The sequence below is a fragment of the Rutilus rutilus genome (genome assembly GCF_951802725.1).
Source record: "Rutilus rutilus genome assembly, chromosome: 3".
In the NCBI taxonomy this organism is placed as follows: domain Eukaryota; kingdom Metazoa; phylum Chordata; class Actinopteri; order Cypriniformes; family Leuciscidae; genus Rutilus; species Rutilus rutilus.
Genome location: NC_140211.1, coordinates 29,548,940 through 29,563,832, shown reverse-complemented (window position 1 = coordinate 29,563,832; position 14,893 = coordinate 29,548,940). Strand labels below are relative to the sequence as shown.

At 39.5% G+C, this 14,893-nt stretch overlaps 1 protein-coding gene across 1 annotated transcript; it reads left to right on the top strand.

Moving 5' to 3' along the window:
* The first annotated feature begins 11,837 nt into the window (after positions 1-11,837).
* Positions 11,838-14,844, top strand: LOC311287034 (uncharacterized protein). The gene is made up of 2 exons (XM_084403599.1): positions 11,838-12,312; positions 12,787-14,844. The coding sequence occupies exons 1-2, from the start codon at positions 11,989-11,991 to the stop codon at positions 14,308-14,310; spliced, it is 1,848 nt and encodes a 615-aa protein (XP_084259725.1). The 5' UTR covers positions 11,838-11,988; the 3' UTR covers positions 14,311-14,844.
* Positions 14,845-14,893: the final 49 nt, after the last annotated feature.

Sequence of the window (14,893 nt, the reverse complement as noted above, 5' to 3'; positions counted from 1 at the left end):
GGATCACAGATGGAGAATTGCAGAGATTAGTTGAGTCTTGGGGTCAGAAAGCCAAAACAAAAAAAACCTACATCCCCACATGTTGTTTGGGAGGGTTTCAAGAAAAATCCTCCTCGCTCCTCCAGAAACAAACTCCAGCAAATTTAATTGTCAGACACGACTGGAACTTCAAATGGCACAGGGTTCTGTGGTCAGATGAGACTAAAAAAATAGCTTTTTGGCAGCAAACACACTAGATGGGTTTGGTGAACACAAGGATAAAAAGTACCCCATGTGTACAATTTAATATACCGTTGGATCTTTAATGTTGTGGGCCTATTTTTCTGCTGGAGGTCCTGGACTTCTTGTTCAGATACATGGCATCGTGGATTCTATCAAATATCAACAGATAAAAAATCAAAACCTGATGCCTTCTGCTAGAAATCTTATAATGGGCCGTGGTTAGATCTTCCATCAGGACAACGATCCAAAACAAACATCAAAATCAACACAAAAATTTGTTGCGGAGCACAAAATGAAGCTTCTGCCATGACCGTCCCAGTTCCCTGACCTGATGAGTGGAGTGAACTGAAGAGGAGAAGCACCAACATGGATCTGGGAATCTGAAGGATCTGGAGAGATTCTGTATGGAGGAATGGTCTCTGATCACTTGTCAGGTGTTCTCCAAACTCATCAGGCATTATAGGAGAAAACTCAGAGCTGGTATCTTGTCAAAAGGAGATTGCAAAAAGTATTTAATAAAAGGGTGCCAATAATTGTGGCCAACGTGTTTTGGAGAAAACCATTTATTTCATAATGTGATTTCCCCCCCACATTCAATTCTTTTACTTAAATGAAAGGTTAGAATTTTGCACATTTTTGGAATGAAAGATCAAAAGGATAAACGATGCAGATTTATGTTTTACAGCCAGTTTTGATCATATTTACCAGGGGTGCCATTAATTGTGGAGGGCACTGTATGTTAGAATGTTTATTTTTAAACCACAACCTTCTTGGGGCTTCTTTTAACGATATATTTAACGCTATCTTTTGCATTTCTAATCCAAACAACGTCAAACTTGGCGCTACACTCGTGCCCGTAGCGAGACACCTGTCAAGTTTGAAATCCATCGGACTAACGGTTCGAGAGATATGTGAATAACAGACAGACAGACAGACGTTTCTGTAATTTATAGATAGAAGATGGAGACAATTTTTCACCAAATGTTAGCCAAGTAAAAGGCAGTGCTTCTCTGAATGAAGTGATGAGAAAAGAGTCAAGGCCTCTGTCAAAGAAACTAAAAACAAGCGAAAGCCTCAGGCGAGTATCTGACAGAATAATTATTATTATGTGGTGGACAGTTACAAAATCTTTTTACTTCGTTACTGTACTAAGTAGCCTACATTTTTCAAGTATCTGTAATTTATCGAAGTATTTTTATTTTGGGAAACTTTTACTTCACTATACATTCCAAAGCATGATGTCGTTTTTATTATATAGATTTTTTTTTAACTCCACTAAATTTCATAAAAACGTCGTTCCTCGTTATTTTGAACTTAAGGAAATTGTCACTCGCTCTGTGACACGATAACAGTGTCCGATTCGTAAATTAGCTCATTCTTATCAATCAACCTGTTAAGTCAGTTCGCAAATCGCACTGAACGATTCTTTTACGAATTGGACCGATCCAATTGCATATGTTCTCGAGTCAACAACTCACTGATTATGATCCGGACAGATGTCGAGATAACAATTGGCTTAATTCACAATAAGTCTGACTCAAGAAAGCCAAGAACAGGAGATCCGAAAAGTTACCAATGCAGAGTTTTAGGATTTATTATTAAAAATGAAAATCATTTTTAGGTCATAACTGTCAGTTGTTTGTGAACTAAATCTGCTCTAAAAGGGACAGCTGTTTAAGCCCATTAAATAACTGGAGAATAGTCAGGAACTCACCGTGCCTTCAAACTAGTTCAAATGAGGTGCATAGACAAAAAATTCCAAATAGTAAAACACATCAAGAGAGTCTGTACACTCCACCAAAGAAGAAGTCATCAAATGCGAGATAAAAACAATATTTTACTTTTTTTCTCTTTTTTTTTTTTAAAAGGGCAAACTTTTCGGTCACGTGACCTTTGTCAATGCCAAGCTTGTTTGACTTGAACCGGTGTGGTGAACAAACAAGTCCTTAGCAGAATGCGAGCGTGTTATGGGCAACAACAACTCAACCTGTAAGAAATCGAAAGGACATAAGTACTCGTTCATTCAACTTCCGACCTATAGGCCTAACCCATGTTGAACTTGCAAGACCTACAATCAAATCTGAGATTTCTCAATGGCAATCGGGTGAAAGAGACAAATTTAGCCGTCTAGCTCCATAGACTCCCATTCATTTTGCACTCATGGACGATCGCCCCCAGTGGAACTCTGGTGGAGCTACAACCAAAATTCGGTACAATACAACTTAATAGGGAGTGGCCAGGCTCTCCGTAGACGGGCTCTGTTCATGTTCAAAGCACGTTTTATGGGTAATCGCTTTAGTGCCTGGTTACAAATCATACAAAATAACTTTATTATAGAAGACATTTGTACTACGTTATAACGAGTCATTAATGTATTTTAACTTATACGTTTCATAAACTTCAAATAGGACTCATTTGTTCACCACACCGGCGCTGTACAGACTGATCGGTTTATGACATCAAAGTACCGCGAGAGCAATTCAAAAGCATAAAGAGCCGTCTACTTTCTATTCGCTCTCGCGGTACTTTGATGCAGGGCCGTGCAGAGACCTCTGGAGGGGCAGGTGCTCAAAGTATAAAAGGGGGGCACATGGAACAAGGCTTTAAATGGGGCTGTGTTTTTCCTGGCTTAAAATGAGGCGGAGGTGGTAAAATCCTAATAATGTATTTTAATAATAAGATAATAAAATGTGTATTTTTTTGTAGATCATCATATAGCCTAATGTGTTTCCCACATCATTTTTGTGGGTGGAGCTTGGTACCTCTAGGGGGGTCCGGGGGCATGCCCCCCCGTAAGAAAATTTTGTACATTTTAAAGATAAATTCATTAATCTGGTGCACTTTGAGTCACCCGAATCTGCCCGAATCCACTGTTAAAAATAATCCACCCGCAAACCGCCCATATTCTTTGATTTAGATATCTGCATCTGATCATCACATTACAATTATTCAAATTCTTAGTGTTAAGCATGATAGTATGGTAACATATCACACTGAAGTAGGCTGATTTAAAATGAACATTTATATACAATAAAATTTCTTCTTTTGGCAAAATTACATTTCCTTAATAGTCTAAACAGAGGCTTTTCTCCCTTCAAACTTAAATTGTCAATGTTTCATTACATCACTGTTTGAAATCTCTCATTTTTTGTATCTTTTATAAAGGGCATCTTTCCCCTAATTTTATTAAATGTATGCTTCAACTTTCATTTCAAATTCTTAAATTTGTCATTGAGTCATTCATTCAAACGATTCGTTCAATCGGCTGATTTATTCAGAATGAGGCAGTTTGTGAATGGGTAATTGAATCTTTGACTCAACCGATTCGTTCAAAATGCTGAATCATTCAGTAATGCAACAAGTGTTGCTGTGAGATGCGCGATGGTTCTGCAGTGATATTTGTTTGGAACTATTTTCGCTGCTGAAACAGAACAAAAACAGTCATTGCGTCTAAAATGTAAGTGACTTAATTTTAACTATTTGTTTATTGACCTGTTATGAAATCAGTCTCGGTTTTAATCTTGATGGCATTCAGGAAAACAGTTACTTCTACAGCCTACACACTGCAATATAAACAACATCTCTGCATGCTCTCTTCACGTCGTCCTTGTAAAATAATAATAATAATAAGTAAACAAACATCAAAATCACTTCGCTGAAAATGAAACGCCACTTACCAGCAGCCGCAGATTTTAAGATATCTTCTGGTAGTGCGCGTAGCCGCGCGAAATTAAAGAATGTGCGTACAGCGTGAGGAATCGTTCCGGATGAGTTCGTCAGGTGAAAGGTCATCATGTGGATCATTTCATTTACGGCTAAATTATTATTTATTAATTTTACTAATAGTTAGGTTGGGCAGGCATCCACAAAAGGGCCTTTAATTACAAAAAAAGGAGAGGAAATTTTGCCTTGACAAAAGGGCACTTTGGGCACCAAGGGGCAAAGGGGCAGGTGCTCGAGCACCCAACGCCCCCCCCTCTGCACGTGCCTGCTTTGATGTCATTCACCGATTGGTCTGTGCAGCGCCGGTTCAAGTCGAACAAGCCTAATGTTTATTAGTGCAGGAGCCATCTTAATTTAAGGAGTCACATGGTTACATAGATCACATGATCAACCAAGCCAGACTATAACAAATAATCCAAACAAAATATTGTACAGCATTCTACCAGAAAAAAAAAAATTTGTTTGGATTAATTTTCAACAATTATTGCCCTATGTGATGCTTTCATATTTTGTTTATAATTGTTATTTACACACATTGTTTTTTCTCATTTTTTATACTATGATATTTTTTATTTTCACTTGTTTGCACACTTGAATTGTCAGTAATTATCAGTAATGGCTAAAAAATAAAATAAAATATATTGTTTTCTTACTTGCAGATCAAAATATATTAAAGTGCCCCTATTATGCTATTTTAAGGTTTCCTAATGTTGTTTTGGAGTCTCCTACAACAGGTTTACATGCATCAAAGGTTTCATTTTCTCATAATATACATTTGCACATCACCACATTTTCAATGATTCTCAAACGACTCGTCAGATGCTATGAATCAATCTCTCTAAATCCCTCCTTTCCGCGAGCTACTCTGCTAGATTGGCCAGACAGCTCAGTCTGTTGTAAATTGGCATAACAACGTCCGCTCTGCGTGTCCTGAGGCTTCCAACACCGTAAACTAAACACAGTAACGAACAATGATGTCGATTTGACCATATCCGAGCGCGATGATGAAACATTGGAAGATCTAGTTATTCAACCCGAACCTCCATCGCAAGGATGACTCGAACAGGACGTTTCTCAGTGATGCGCTACTCAGATTGAGGTAACTACATATGAGATGTTGCAACTGTAATTCCTCAGAATTAACAAGTGCATGTCCATCAACAAACTGATTATTTTACTTATACTTATTTATTTACCGAGCATTTTTCAAATTTATTGCGGTGAACATGTGGAAACTCAATAACAGTGCATACATTAGCCGAGCTCTAGCGTGAATGACTGACAACATAAACGTTGGTAAAACAAATCTTGCTCTACGCTTAATCTTTCCTGAAAGTAGTGTGAACGACAGACAATCTGCATTAATAAACAGTTTTAGGTAATAGCAGGGGCATAGGAGCAATTTTGAACCGGGGGCCGGGGGGGCGACAGTAAATGCTAGGGGGGTTCGGGGGAAATTCCCGAATTTTTTATTTATTTATTTATTTTTTATATATAAAGCTCATTTCTAATGACTTTTGGGAACAGACTGTACTACTTAGTTTGGTTGTAAAAGGGTTAGGCAGTGACAGACTGGGTAGATTATAAAAACACAGAGAAGCAATGTAATATAACTACAACCAGGGGTTAAATTGGGATTTATTATTGGGGGGGGGCTCTCCCTAGGGGGGTCCGGGGGTATTCCCCCCCGGGATTTTTTTTTGAAAATTAAACCATTAAATGGCATTTTCTGGAGAGTTTTGTGCAAAGAAATGGAGAAATTGAGTCTTGCATGATATGTGAAAAACTGCAAGGTTAAGAGCATAGCCTATACTTTGCATTGTTGTAGTATCAACAGGTATTAGGACATTTAGCATTTACATTACTGTTAATCAGCAGTGGTGGAATGTAACGAAGTACAAATAGCCTACTTCGTTACTTTACTGAAGTAGGCTAAATTTTTCACGTAGTTGTATCTTTACCTATCTGTAGGCTACTTTACTTAAGTAGAATCAATAGTGCATAGGCCTACTTTTGACTTTTACTTCGTAACATTTTGCAGCAATTATTATACTTTCTACTCCACTACATTTCCACAACGTTTCATTACATTTTCTGATCAGTTTTTCCCCTGCCAAAACAGGGATTGAAAAAAATCTCCTGTTTTCGGTGCAGATGCGGAAAGCATTATTATACTTTATACTCCACTACATTTCTACAACGTTTCATTACATTTTCTGATCAGTTTTTCCCCTGCCAAAACAGGGATTGAAAACAATCTCCTGTTTTCGGTGCAGATGCGGTGACTATAAAGCACCTAAAAGCTGTCACAAAGAACCGGCAAAAGTAATGATTATGAATATGTAAAATATAGCAAGGAGACATTTTAATTGTTTATTAATAAACAAGTGTTTTCTGTGTCAGTGCCCTGCATAGATGAAGTTGACGATGCTGACTCGCGATCTTCGCAGTAGTGAACGCGCCAGAGAGAAATGCACATTTCATACGGATTACACAAGCAGCAGTCTGCTTTCTTTCGTTTTGAATTGTTCTGTTTAAAAGAAGACATTTCAAGCTTTCTATAGATATTTCTCAGGTCTGTCAGGCAAGTAGACTACCTTATACGCTGAGTTTCGGTTCATTTGTGAGACGAGCTCCAGTTCACGCGCCGGCGCCTCCGTGTCGTGATTATCTATTGTCTGCTATATTTACTTCTTAATTATTAAATCCTAGCAATTGGTTGATGAAACATTGATTAAAATTAAGATATCATTAATACAAAACTAAATTCATTTTAAAGAAAGGCTTTGTGTTTTCTGTTTGAGGTCTCAGTGAAAGTTTTAAACAGTCTTTTAGTGCTGCTTTCAAAGCGGTCACGTCCGTAACATTGTTTTTTCCTCATAAATGCGAACATGAAAAATAAAATAAAATGAATATGTTATGTTCTGTGGAGAGCCGACCCTTCTTCATCCGGTGGGTAGTACTTTGGTTTGCAGTGTAATTCACAGAATTACAAAAAAATATTTTGCCACCTAAAAGTTAACGATTTTTTGTGTCACGTCCACGGCATGTGTAGCCTATTTCCCTCATATTAAATATAAAACGCATGTGTAGACTGATATTTTTCTAATGTCTGGACTCCTTTATTAAGGGAGTATGGATATATAAACAGTTTCAGTATTAAATGCATTTTCTGAGAATATTTCAAGTTTTTACTGCAAATGTCACGTCCATAACGCTGGAATTGACATCACTTGATAACACATTGTATTACCTTGTTATGATATAGTGACCCATACAATGTGCCAAACATATTTTCCTTACCTTGTCATTCAAGGCCAGGTCACTTTTTGTACAACCAACGTTGTGCTGAACTTGACAAAATTGATCTGCCGCGGCGGCCAGCCCAGCAGCTCGTGAGTTTTTTTTTTTTTTTTGAGGCAGTAGAAGGTTCTGGAACTTTTGCGCGCTTCCACATCCCGCGCAACTACGGATCTCCCAGGAACATTCATTATATATTGCTGCGTACATTTATCCGTGTCGGAGTTCTGAGTAGTAGCCTACCTAGATGCACATGGCATGCGCGAGCAGTGCGCGATCATGGTCGACTCACAACGAGATTAAGCAGCTGAACAAGAGGCGGCCTCCTGTATTTTTTCTAAGTCGATTTTATTTCATCTAGTGACCTGATGGGTTTTAACTTCATTCAGGAGATTTTGGGTAACTGCACAACTGACAGATGACTTTGAGCGCACCGCCAACGGTGTGTGTGCGTGTGTGTTTGTGTGTGTGTGTGTAGTGTAACCATAGCGACAAAACAACCAACTTTCGGACCCTGCACTTGAGCCTATTGAGAGTGAGGAGTCACGTGCCGATTTGGGCGGGGTCTGAGCCGGTCGGCCATGATGGTAGGAGACGCTATCGGTTGCCAGGGGCAACGCCTTCAGAACTTCACAGTGGCGCGTCTAAACTTTCCAGAGCTCTTTAATTTTTGCGCATTTATTATTTATTATTTCGTTGGGACAGAGACTGATCTACGAATACGAGAAAGATAAGGAAGAAAGTAAAGCAATACAAAAAGATAAGGCGAAAGAAAAGGGACCTTACAAGGAACAAGCTCACACACTGTAACGTTAAGGCTTAAGGCTCACACCAAGCGCAAAACAGTGGTATTTGGAGAAGATAACATGAGATATAATTCGTCTTGTGTAGACCTAACGGGCGATCTTTGGTCTTGTGAATCTATAATTTGTTCCCTGGCCAAACTGAGGGCTAAGTGAAATTTCATAACTTTATATTTAGGCTATTTAACTTTACCGTTGTTGTAACGTTAGACTAGCGCTGACTTTGTATGTTTGACTGAATTGTTTGGTTTATTTCTTATTGTATAGCTTCTTTTACTCTTTACTTATAGGCTACTTTTATAATGGCTATTATTGATAAAACTGAAATTTTACAAAAAGAGACAGGGTTTAGTTTTGTATTTAAAAAAAAAAAATATATATATATATAATTATTACAGCGAAGATGATCAGAGTACAAATGCACATATTGCCTGAACCATATTAATAAGTTTAATATTTTAAAAATAAAAATGAAAAGAGGCAGGGCTAAAAAAAATGTTTTGTTATAAATAGGCTAACGTTACATAGTGAATAAATACGCGTTGCCTGAACCACATTTGTGTGGCTATAATGTTTAAGATTTCTTTAAATGAAAATGAAAAGAGGCAGTGTGGTGTTTTATAACATAATTCGTTTTATTGTTGCCTAAATACAGAGATAACCGGAGTGACGCTTTGAAGATCGCGTTGTTCCATTAGCAGAATAACCGGACTCGCGTCCTCGGGAGTCATTCTCCTGAGCTGGACTTGGCATTGAAGTCCGAACTTTAATGTCGGCGCTTGGCTTTGTGACAAACACTGGAGCAGTTTTTACCGCAGCAGTGACTTCCAGGCAAGGTAAAACAGTGCGGAATTGCGAGAACCTCCTCTACTACCGAGTTAACAACACACGTAAACATTTACATTACATTTTACATTTATTCATTTAGCTGACGCTTTTATCCAAAGCGACTTACAATTGCTATATATGTCAGAGGTCGCACGCCTCTGGAGCAACTAGGGGTTAAGTGTCTTGCTCAGGGACACATTGGTGTCTCACAGTGGATTCGAACCCGGGTCTCTCACACCAAAGGCATGTGTCTTATCCATTGCGCCACACCACCCCTAAACAATGATGTTTTGCCGCCGGAATCCTGTCAACATGGCGGAGAGGGTGAGATAACGTCATATCGAGGGGAGGGGCTCTATACCATGACGACAACTCCTCACTCTCAATAACAAGCACATGCTTGTCCTTGGGCAGTGAAAAAATGGCTTTACCTTCACATCGTAGAGCACAGCGTCTTCTCGACATAATGCTCTCGTATCCACAGGAATCAGCTGCAGGTTTGAGGTTCAAGTTTTCTCTGGTGTCTGCGTGCGCAATAAGTGGGCGGGCAATATGCTAATTTTTCGTCTTGACAACGAAAGGGCTAATGACTCTTTTGAAAAACGATTCATTTCATTAGCCGCGTTTCCACTGTCGGGCCAGGGCCGGGCCAGGGCTTTAAACGGGCCGTGCCGGGCTAATAGCCTCGGGCCAATAGCACCGGGCATGCGTTTCCACTGTCGGGCCAGAAGCTCCACAGCGCTTCACTAAAACACGCCCGTAACACGCCTCTCTGGGACAACGTCACACTAACCCATCATTTCACCAACAAATGGAAGTTTTATCAGAAAACTAATCAGAAATCACTGGAAACAGCGTTGAAAACAAACACGATAAAAGCGGCCATTTGCTAGCTTTTTTTGTTTGTTTGTTTAGCAGCTACTTGAATATTTAAAACCCAAGCATCGATGTTTTACCACAGGTTTACAATAAAAAGTGATACATAGATCATAATGAATTAATTTATGTAAAAACTGCACATTAGTCACTCAGAAATAAATTACCGTTAGGTCTATTTCACAAAAGAAAGAGGACACACTTACTTTTTCAGTCGCGTCTGTTTCTTTATCTGGTAACTTACCCAGCAAACACATTTACGTTGTGGCAACGTCTCTGGCACGTTGCATTTCTGCTATGGCAACGTCGCTGTATACGTGCTCGCAACATTGTAACAACGTAGAATTGTAAGACGTGACAGGGCTGTAGCAACGTTATTGCGCGACATTCAGCAACTGAGAGACGACGTTCTGACAATATTTTTATATGGTGTACTTTTGTTAGATAATTATATACTTTTTATCGTTTATTGTTTATCTATATTATTTAATGGGGCTATCAACACCTGCAAGTGTAGCCTACACTTTGAAGAGTAAAAATGACATAAGGTTTCGTTAATTCAACTTTATTAAAATTGCATATAATCAAATTGCACTTCCAAAAGTCATACATTTGTGAAAAAAATAAAGAAATAAACGAATACACATTTATTTTAAGTATAATAAATAAAACATGAAAAGCAAAGGCAGATCAGAACATTTAATGAACAAAACCGGGTCTGTATGGCAGACAGTAGCCGAGCAGGTGTCACCGGGAAACATATCCACAAATCCAGAGGAGCAAAGAAACGAATGAGATTAAATAGCGGAAAAACTAAACCGTGCGAGCGATGCTTCATTAATCACATTAGAAATTAAAGCTGTAGGTTGTGTTTGATAGCTGAGGTAACTGTTAGGCTAAACGCAATACTCACGTATCGTTGCTCGATGATGAATGAGAACACAATGAGCCCAACAACAGGTGGTTGGAATTTAAAAGGCTGATTTTCCCGCTTCAGGGCAGTGACGAGTACATTATGTAGTCCAGTGGTTGTCAAGACACCCTAGGCACAACCTTAAGCAATGGCCCCCCTGAACGATGGTTTAATGTCAACATTGTGACAACGCTGTAACAACTTCACCACACAACGTAGTTATAGCAACCTTTTGGCCATGTTGTTAAAACGTTGTTAGAAGGTTGCCTACGTTGTGCCAACGTTCTGTGTTTGCTGGGTTAGTTACAGGACATATTTACATCACATTTAGAAAAAATGATAATTTCTACAAATATATGCCATACGACCTGAGGAGCTTTAGCACTCTCTCGACTCCCATACAGATATTTTCAGTCAGAGAAACAGAGGAAGCTCCCGAAAAAAAAAGTTACTTTATTTTTTGATAGTCCGGTTTAAAGAGACTATCAAATTATATTAATTATAATATTAATATTATAAATATTATATAAATTAAATTAATTATAGACTATCAATAGGCTATGACAGATAAAATAAAAACATGACTGTGATAGCCTTTAAGATTGGTCTGATTTCTTCAAGCGTTCGCTATGTTCGCTATGTTGTTTTTTTTACTATGCGTATCTTCAAGCGTTTACTATGTTTACTATGGTAACGGCTAGCGCGCATAGTCTAGCGCGTATAGTGTCCATCTGGACATTTTAGTCATATTGGCTAATTCTCCTTTATTATTGCTCTGTTTTGATCTGTTTTCCTGGGGAATTTTTTTTTATTTATTTTTTTTATCATTGTTATTTTTGTTTTAAGGAGATACAAATTGTGCTTATCAACCTTGAATGACATGGTAATGAAATTATATCATATTATTTTGGCAGTCAAATTTTGGGCGTTTTTTTCTTGTAGTGGGCGGGTTTTGGTGAGCTTTTGGGCTGGAAATCACCGTCCCAATCTGGCAACACTGGCCGTTGGCCCTGAGTAAGCCCCGATCAAGCCCCGGAAGTGACAGTGGAAACGCGACAGGCCCTGGCACGCACTAGCACGGCCCGGCCCTGGCCCGACAGTGGAAACGCGGCTATTGACTCAGAGTCGACTCTTACTTTTGAAAGACAATGGGTGTTTCTCAATAGAGAATGGGCAATACGTCATAGCGCAGTGCATTCTGAGTAGCGGCGGCCATCTTTTAGGACACGGCTGTTGTAACTCCAAGAGGCAGTTGGTGGCGGTAATTCTTAGTTTTCCAAACGAGGTTGTCTAGAGTAGAAGAAAAAACGTAAACAAACACACATGGACCGTGCGAAGATCAAGCTCAAGGTTATCTACCGAGAGAAACTGAACAAGGAAGCAAAGGAGCGATACTTAGAGAAAATAAAGGCAATTAACGGGCTCGATCCGTACGAACACAAAGAGTGGTCGACTGATCTGAACAAGCTACCTCAGACAACATTTCCTGACGTGTTTTCTTACCTCGTTTGTGGTGTGAGCGCATACACATTTGAGCAGTTCCGAAATTATAAATCTCTTGAGGCCCATCACCAGTTTACTAATGGTTGGGTTCAGGACCTGGAGATTTACAAACTCAACGACCAGAAAATCGTCGTTCGCACAAAGGTAGGTAATCACCACGCACCAGACACACCTCTCTGTCACCATACTAAACGTAACAACAACACTGCAAGTTAAATTCTGTATCGTATATATTTTCTTTTTTTACTTAGCAAACATTTTGGTTAAGTTGTTTACTTTTATTAAATGTAATTTACAGGCGAAACGCTGTTGTTGTTGTCGTTGTTGTTGTTTTTGCACTGTTCTAGACTAGTTTCTGTATTAAATCAGAATCAGGTTTATTATATAAACACAAATAAAGAACTAGTAAAGAGATCAAAAATACATATCTACAAAAAATACACTGGAGATTTGACTATGAATTTACAACTGTGTTTAACTGAATTTTTCACTGGTGTGTAAATGTTAAGTGAAGGTTATTTTAATATATATATATAGGCTATATATATATATATATATATACATACATATACATACATATAATTCATTTTATGCTTATCAGTGTTATTTATGTCTTAGGTTTTGCACTCTCAACGCCTCAATGAACCTCCACTCAAGCCATGGGTGATCCTCAATACCAGTGGGCAAGTGGAGTGTGCACACTGCACATGCATGGCTGGCATAGCGGAGTCTTGCACACATGTCGGGGCCCTTCTGTTTAAGATTGAAGTAGCAGTGCGGATACGGGGTACCAAGACAGTCACTGATGTTCCAGCCTACTGGATGATGCCAAGTAGTGTCGACAAGGTCCAAGCAGAGGTGGGCTACAAGATTGACTTCTCCTCTGGCGCAGCTAAGAAGAGGGCACTCGACAAGTGTATCAGTGGAGAGAGCACAATGCCAGGGATACGGACTCGTATTGGCTGCACAAGTCCGTGTGGACACACAACAACACTTTCAGACTTGTCACCTCTACTTGAAATTTTATATACTAAAAGTAAGGCTGTTTGCCTTTCTGGAATGGAGGGCTACTACCAAAATTATGCAGACCCTGTTAAGCCATGTGTAGTCCCAAAGTCCCTACAGCACCTTCGTGACCCGGGGAAGGATGGATCTGAACTGTCTGTCCTGCAGCAGCATTGTGAGGGCCTCACACACATGGCAGCGGTAACAGAGGCACAGGTGGTTGCGGTGGAAGCTCTGACAAGACAGCAGCATCGATCCCCTGCCTGGTTCACATCAAGAGCAGGAAGAATAACAGCTTCCAACATCCATGCTGTTGTGTCCACCAGTGTTGCCAGACCAGCTTTGTCAACTGTGAGGAGGGTGTGCTGCCCCAGAAAAACAGCATCCACTGCTGCCATCAGATGGGGGATAGACCATGAGGAAGAAGCAAGGCAGACCTATATCACACTGACAGCTTCCCAGCATGATAACCAGAAAGTGGAGCAATGTGGGTTTATCATAAATCCATCATTTCCGGAGGTTGGGGCATCACCTGATGGGCTCATTCACTGCACATGTTGTGGGAAAGGCTGTCTGGAAATCAAATGCACATATAAGCACCAAAACAACTCCATCCTGCAGGCCTGTACAGATGACAGCGACTTTTGTCTTCAGCTAACTGATGGGAAGTTAAACTTGAAGAAGACACACAAGTACTACAGTCAGGTGCAAACTCAGATTTTCGTCACTGAGTCAGGGTTTTGTGACTTTGTTGTGTGGACGCAGCGAGACTGTGCTGTGGTTCGGATCTTACCAGATGTGGAGTTCTGGACAACACTTCTGGCAAAGGCACAGGAGTTTTTCCTCAAGGTTTCTCTACCTGAGCTTGTGGCTTGCCACTACACCCGAGCAGCCTCCACAACTCTGCATCCTTCAACCGTGTTACAGCAAGCTCACACAAAAAGGGCAAGAACACAGACACTGCAGAATACAAACCAACTCTGGTGCGTTTGCAGAGGCCCTGAAGACCAGGACGACATGGTGGCTTGCGACAATGAAAACTGTGCAATAAAGTGGTTCCACCTCAGCTGCGTCGGACTCAGTCAGGCCCCTTCAGCTAGTGAGCCGTGGCTCTGTGCCTCATGCACACAGAACTGATTGAATACTGAACAAACACTTCGTTGTTCAATAGATTGTGAATAGTTTGTACATAGTGCCTTTTTTATTATGACATGTTGTCATTTCTTGAAGTTATATTTGTTATATACTGTTATATTTGCACTACATTGTTACTGTGCAGGTCCTGTTATAATTACTTATTTACTTACCATATTTACTTCAGCATTGCACTAAGCTCAAGTTGTTATTTATTTTACCTGTTATATTTGCACTACATTGTTACCGTGCAGGTCCTGTTATAAGTGGCTGTTATTTATTTTACCTGTTATATTTGCACTACATTGTTACCGTGCAGGTCCTGTTATAAGTGCCTGTTATTTATTTTACCTGTTATATTTGCACTACATTGTTACCGTGCAGGTCCTGTTATAAGTGGCTGTTATTTATTTTACCTGTTATATTTGCACTACATTGTTACCGTGCAGGTCATGTTATAAGTACTTATTTACTTACCATATTTACTTCAGCATTGCACTAAGTTCATGTTATGTGACACAAATAAAAAGATTTAGAATTGACAGTTTTCCATCATTTATTCCATCATTTATAATAATAATAATAA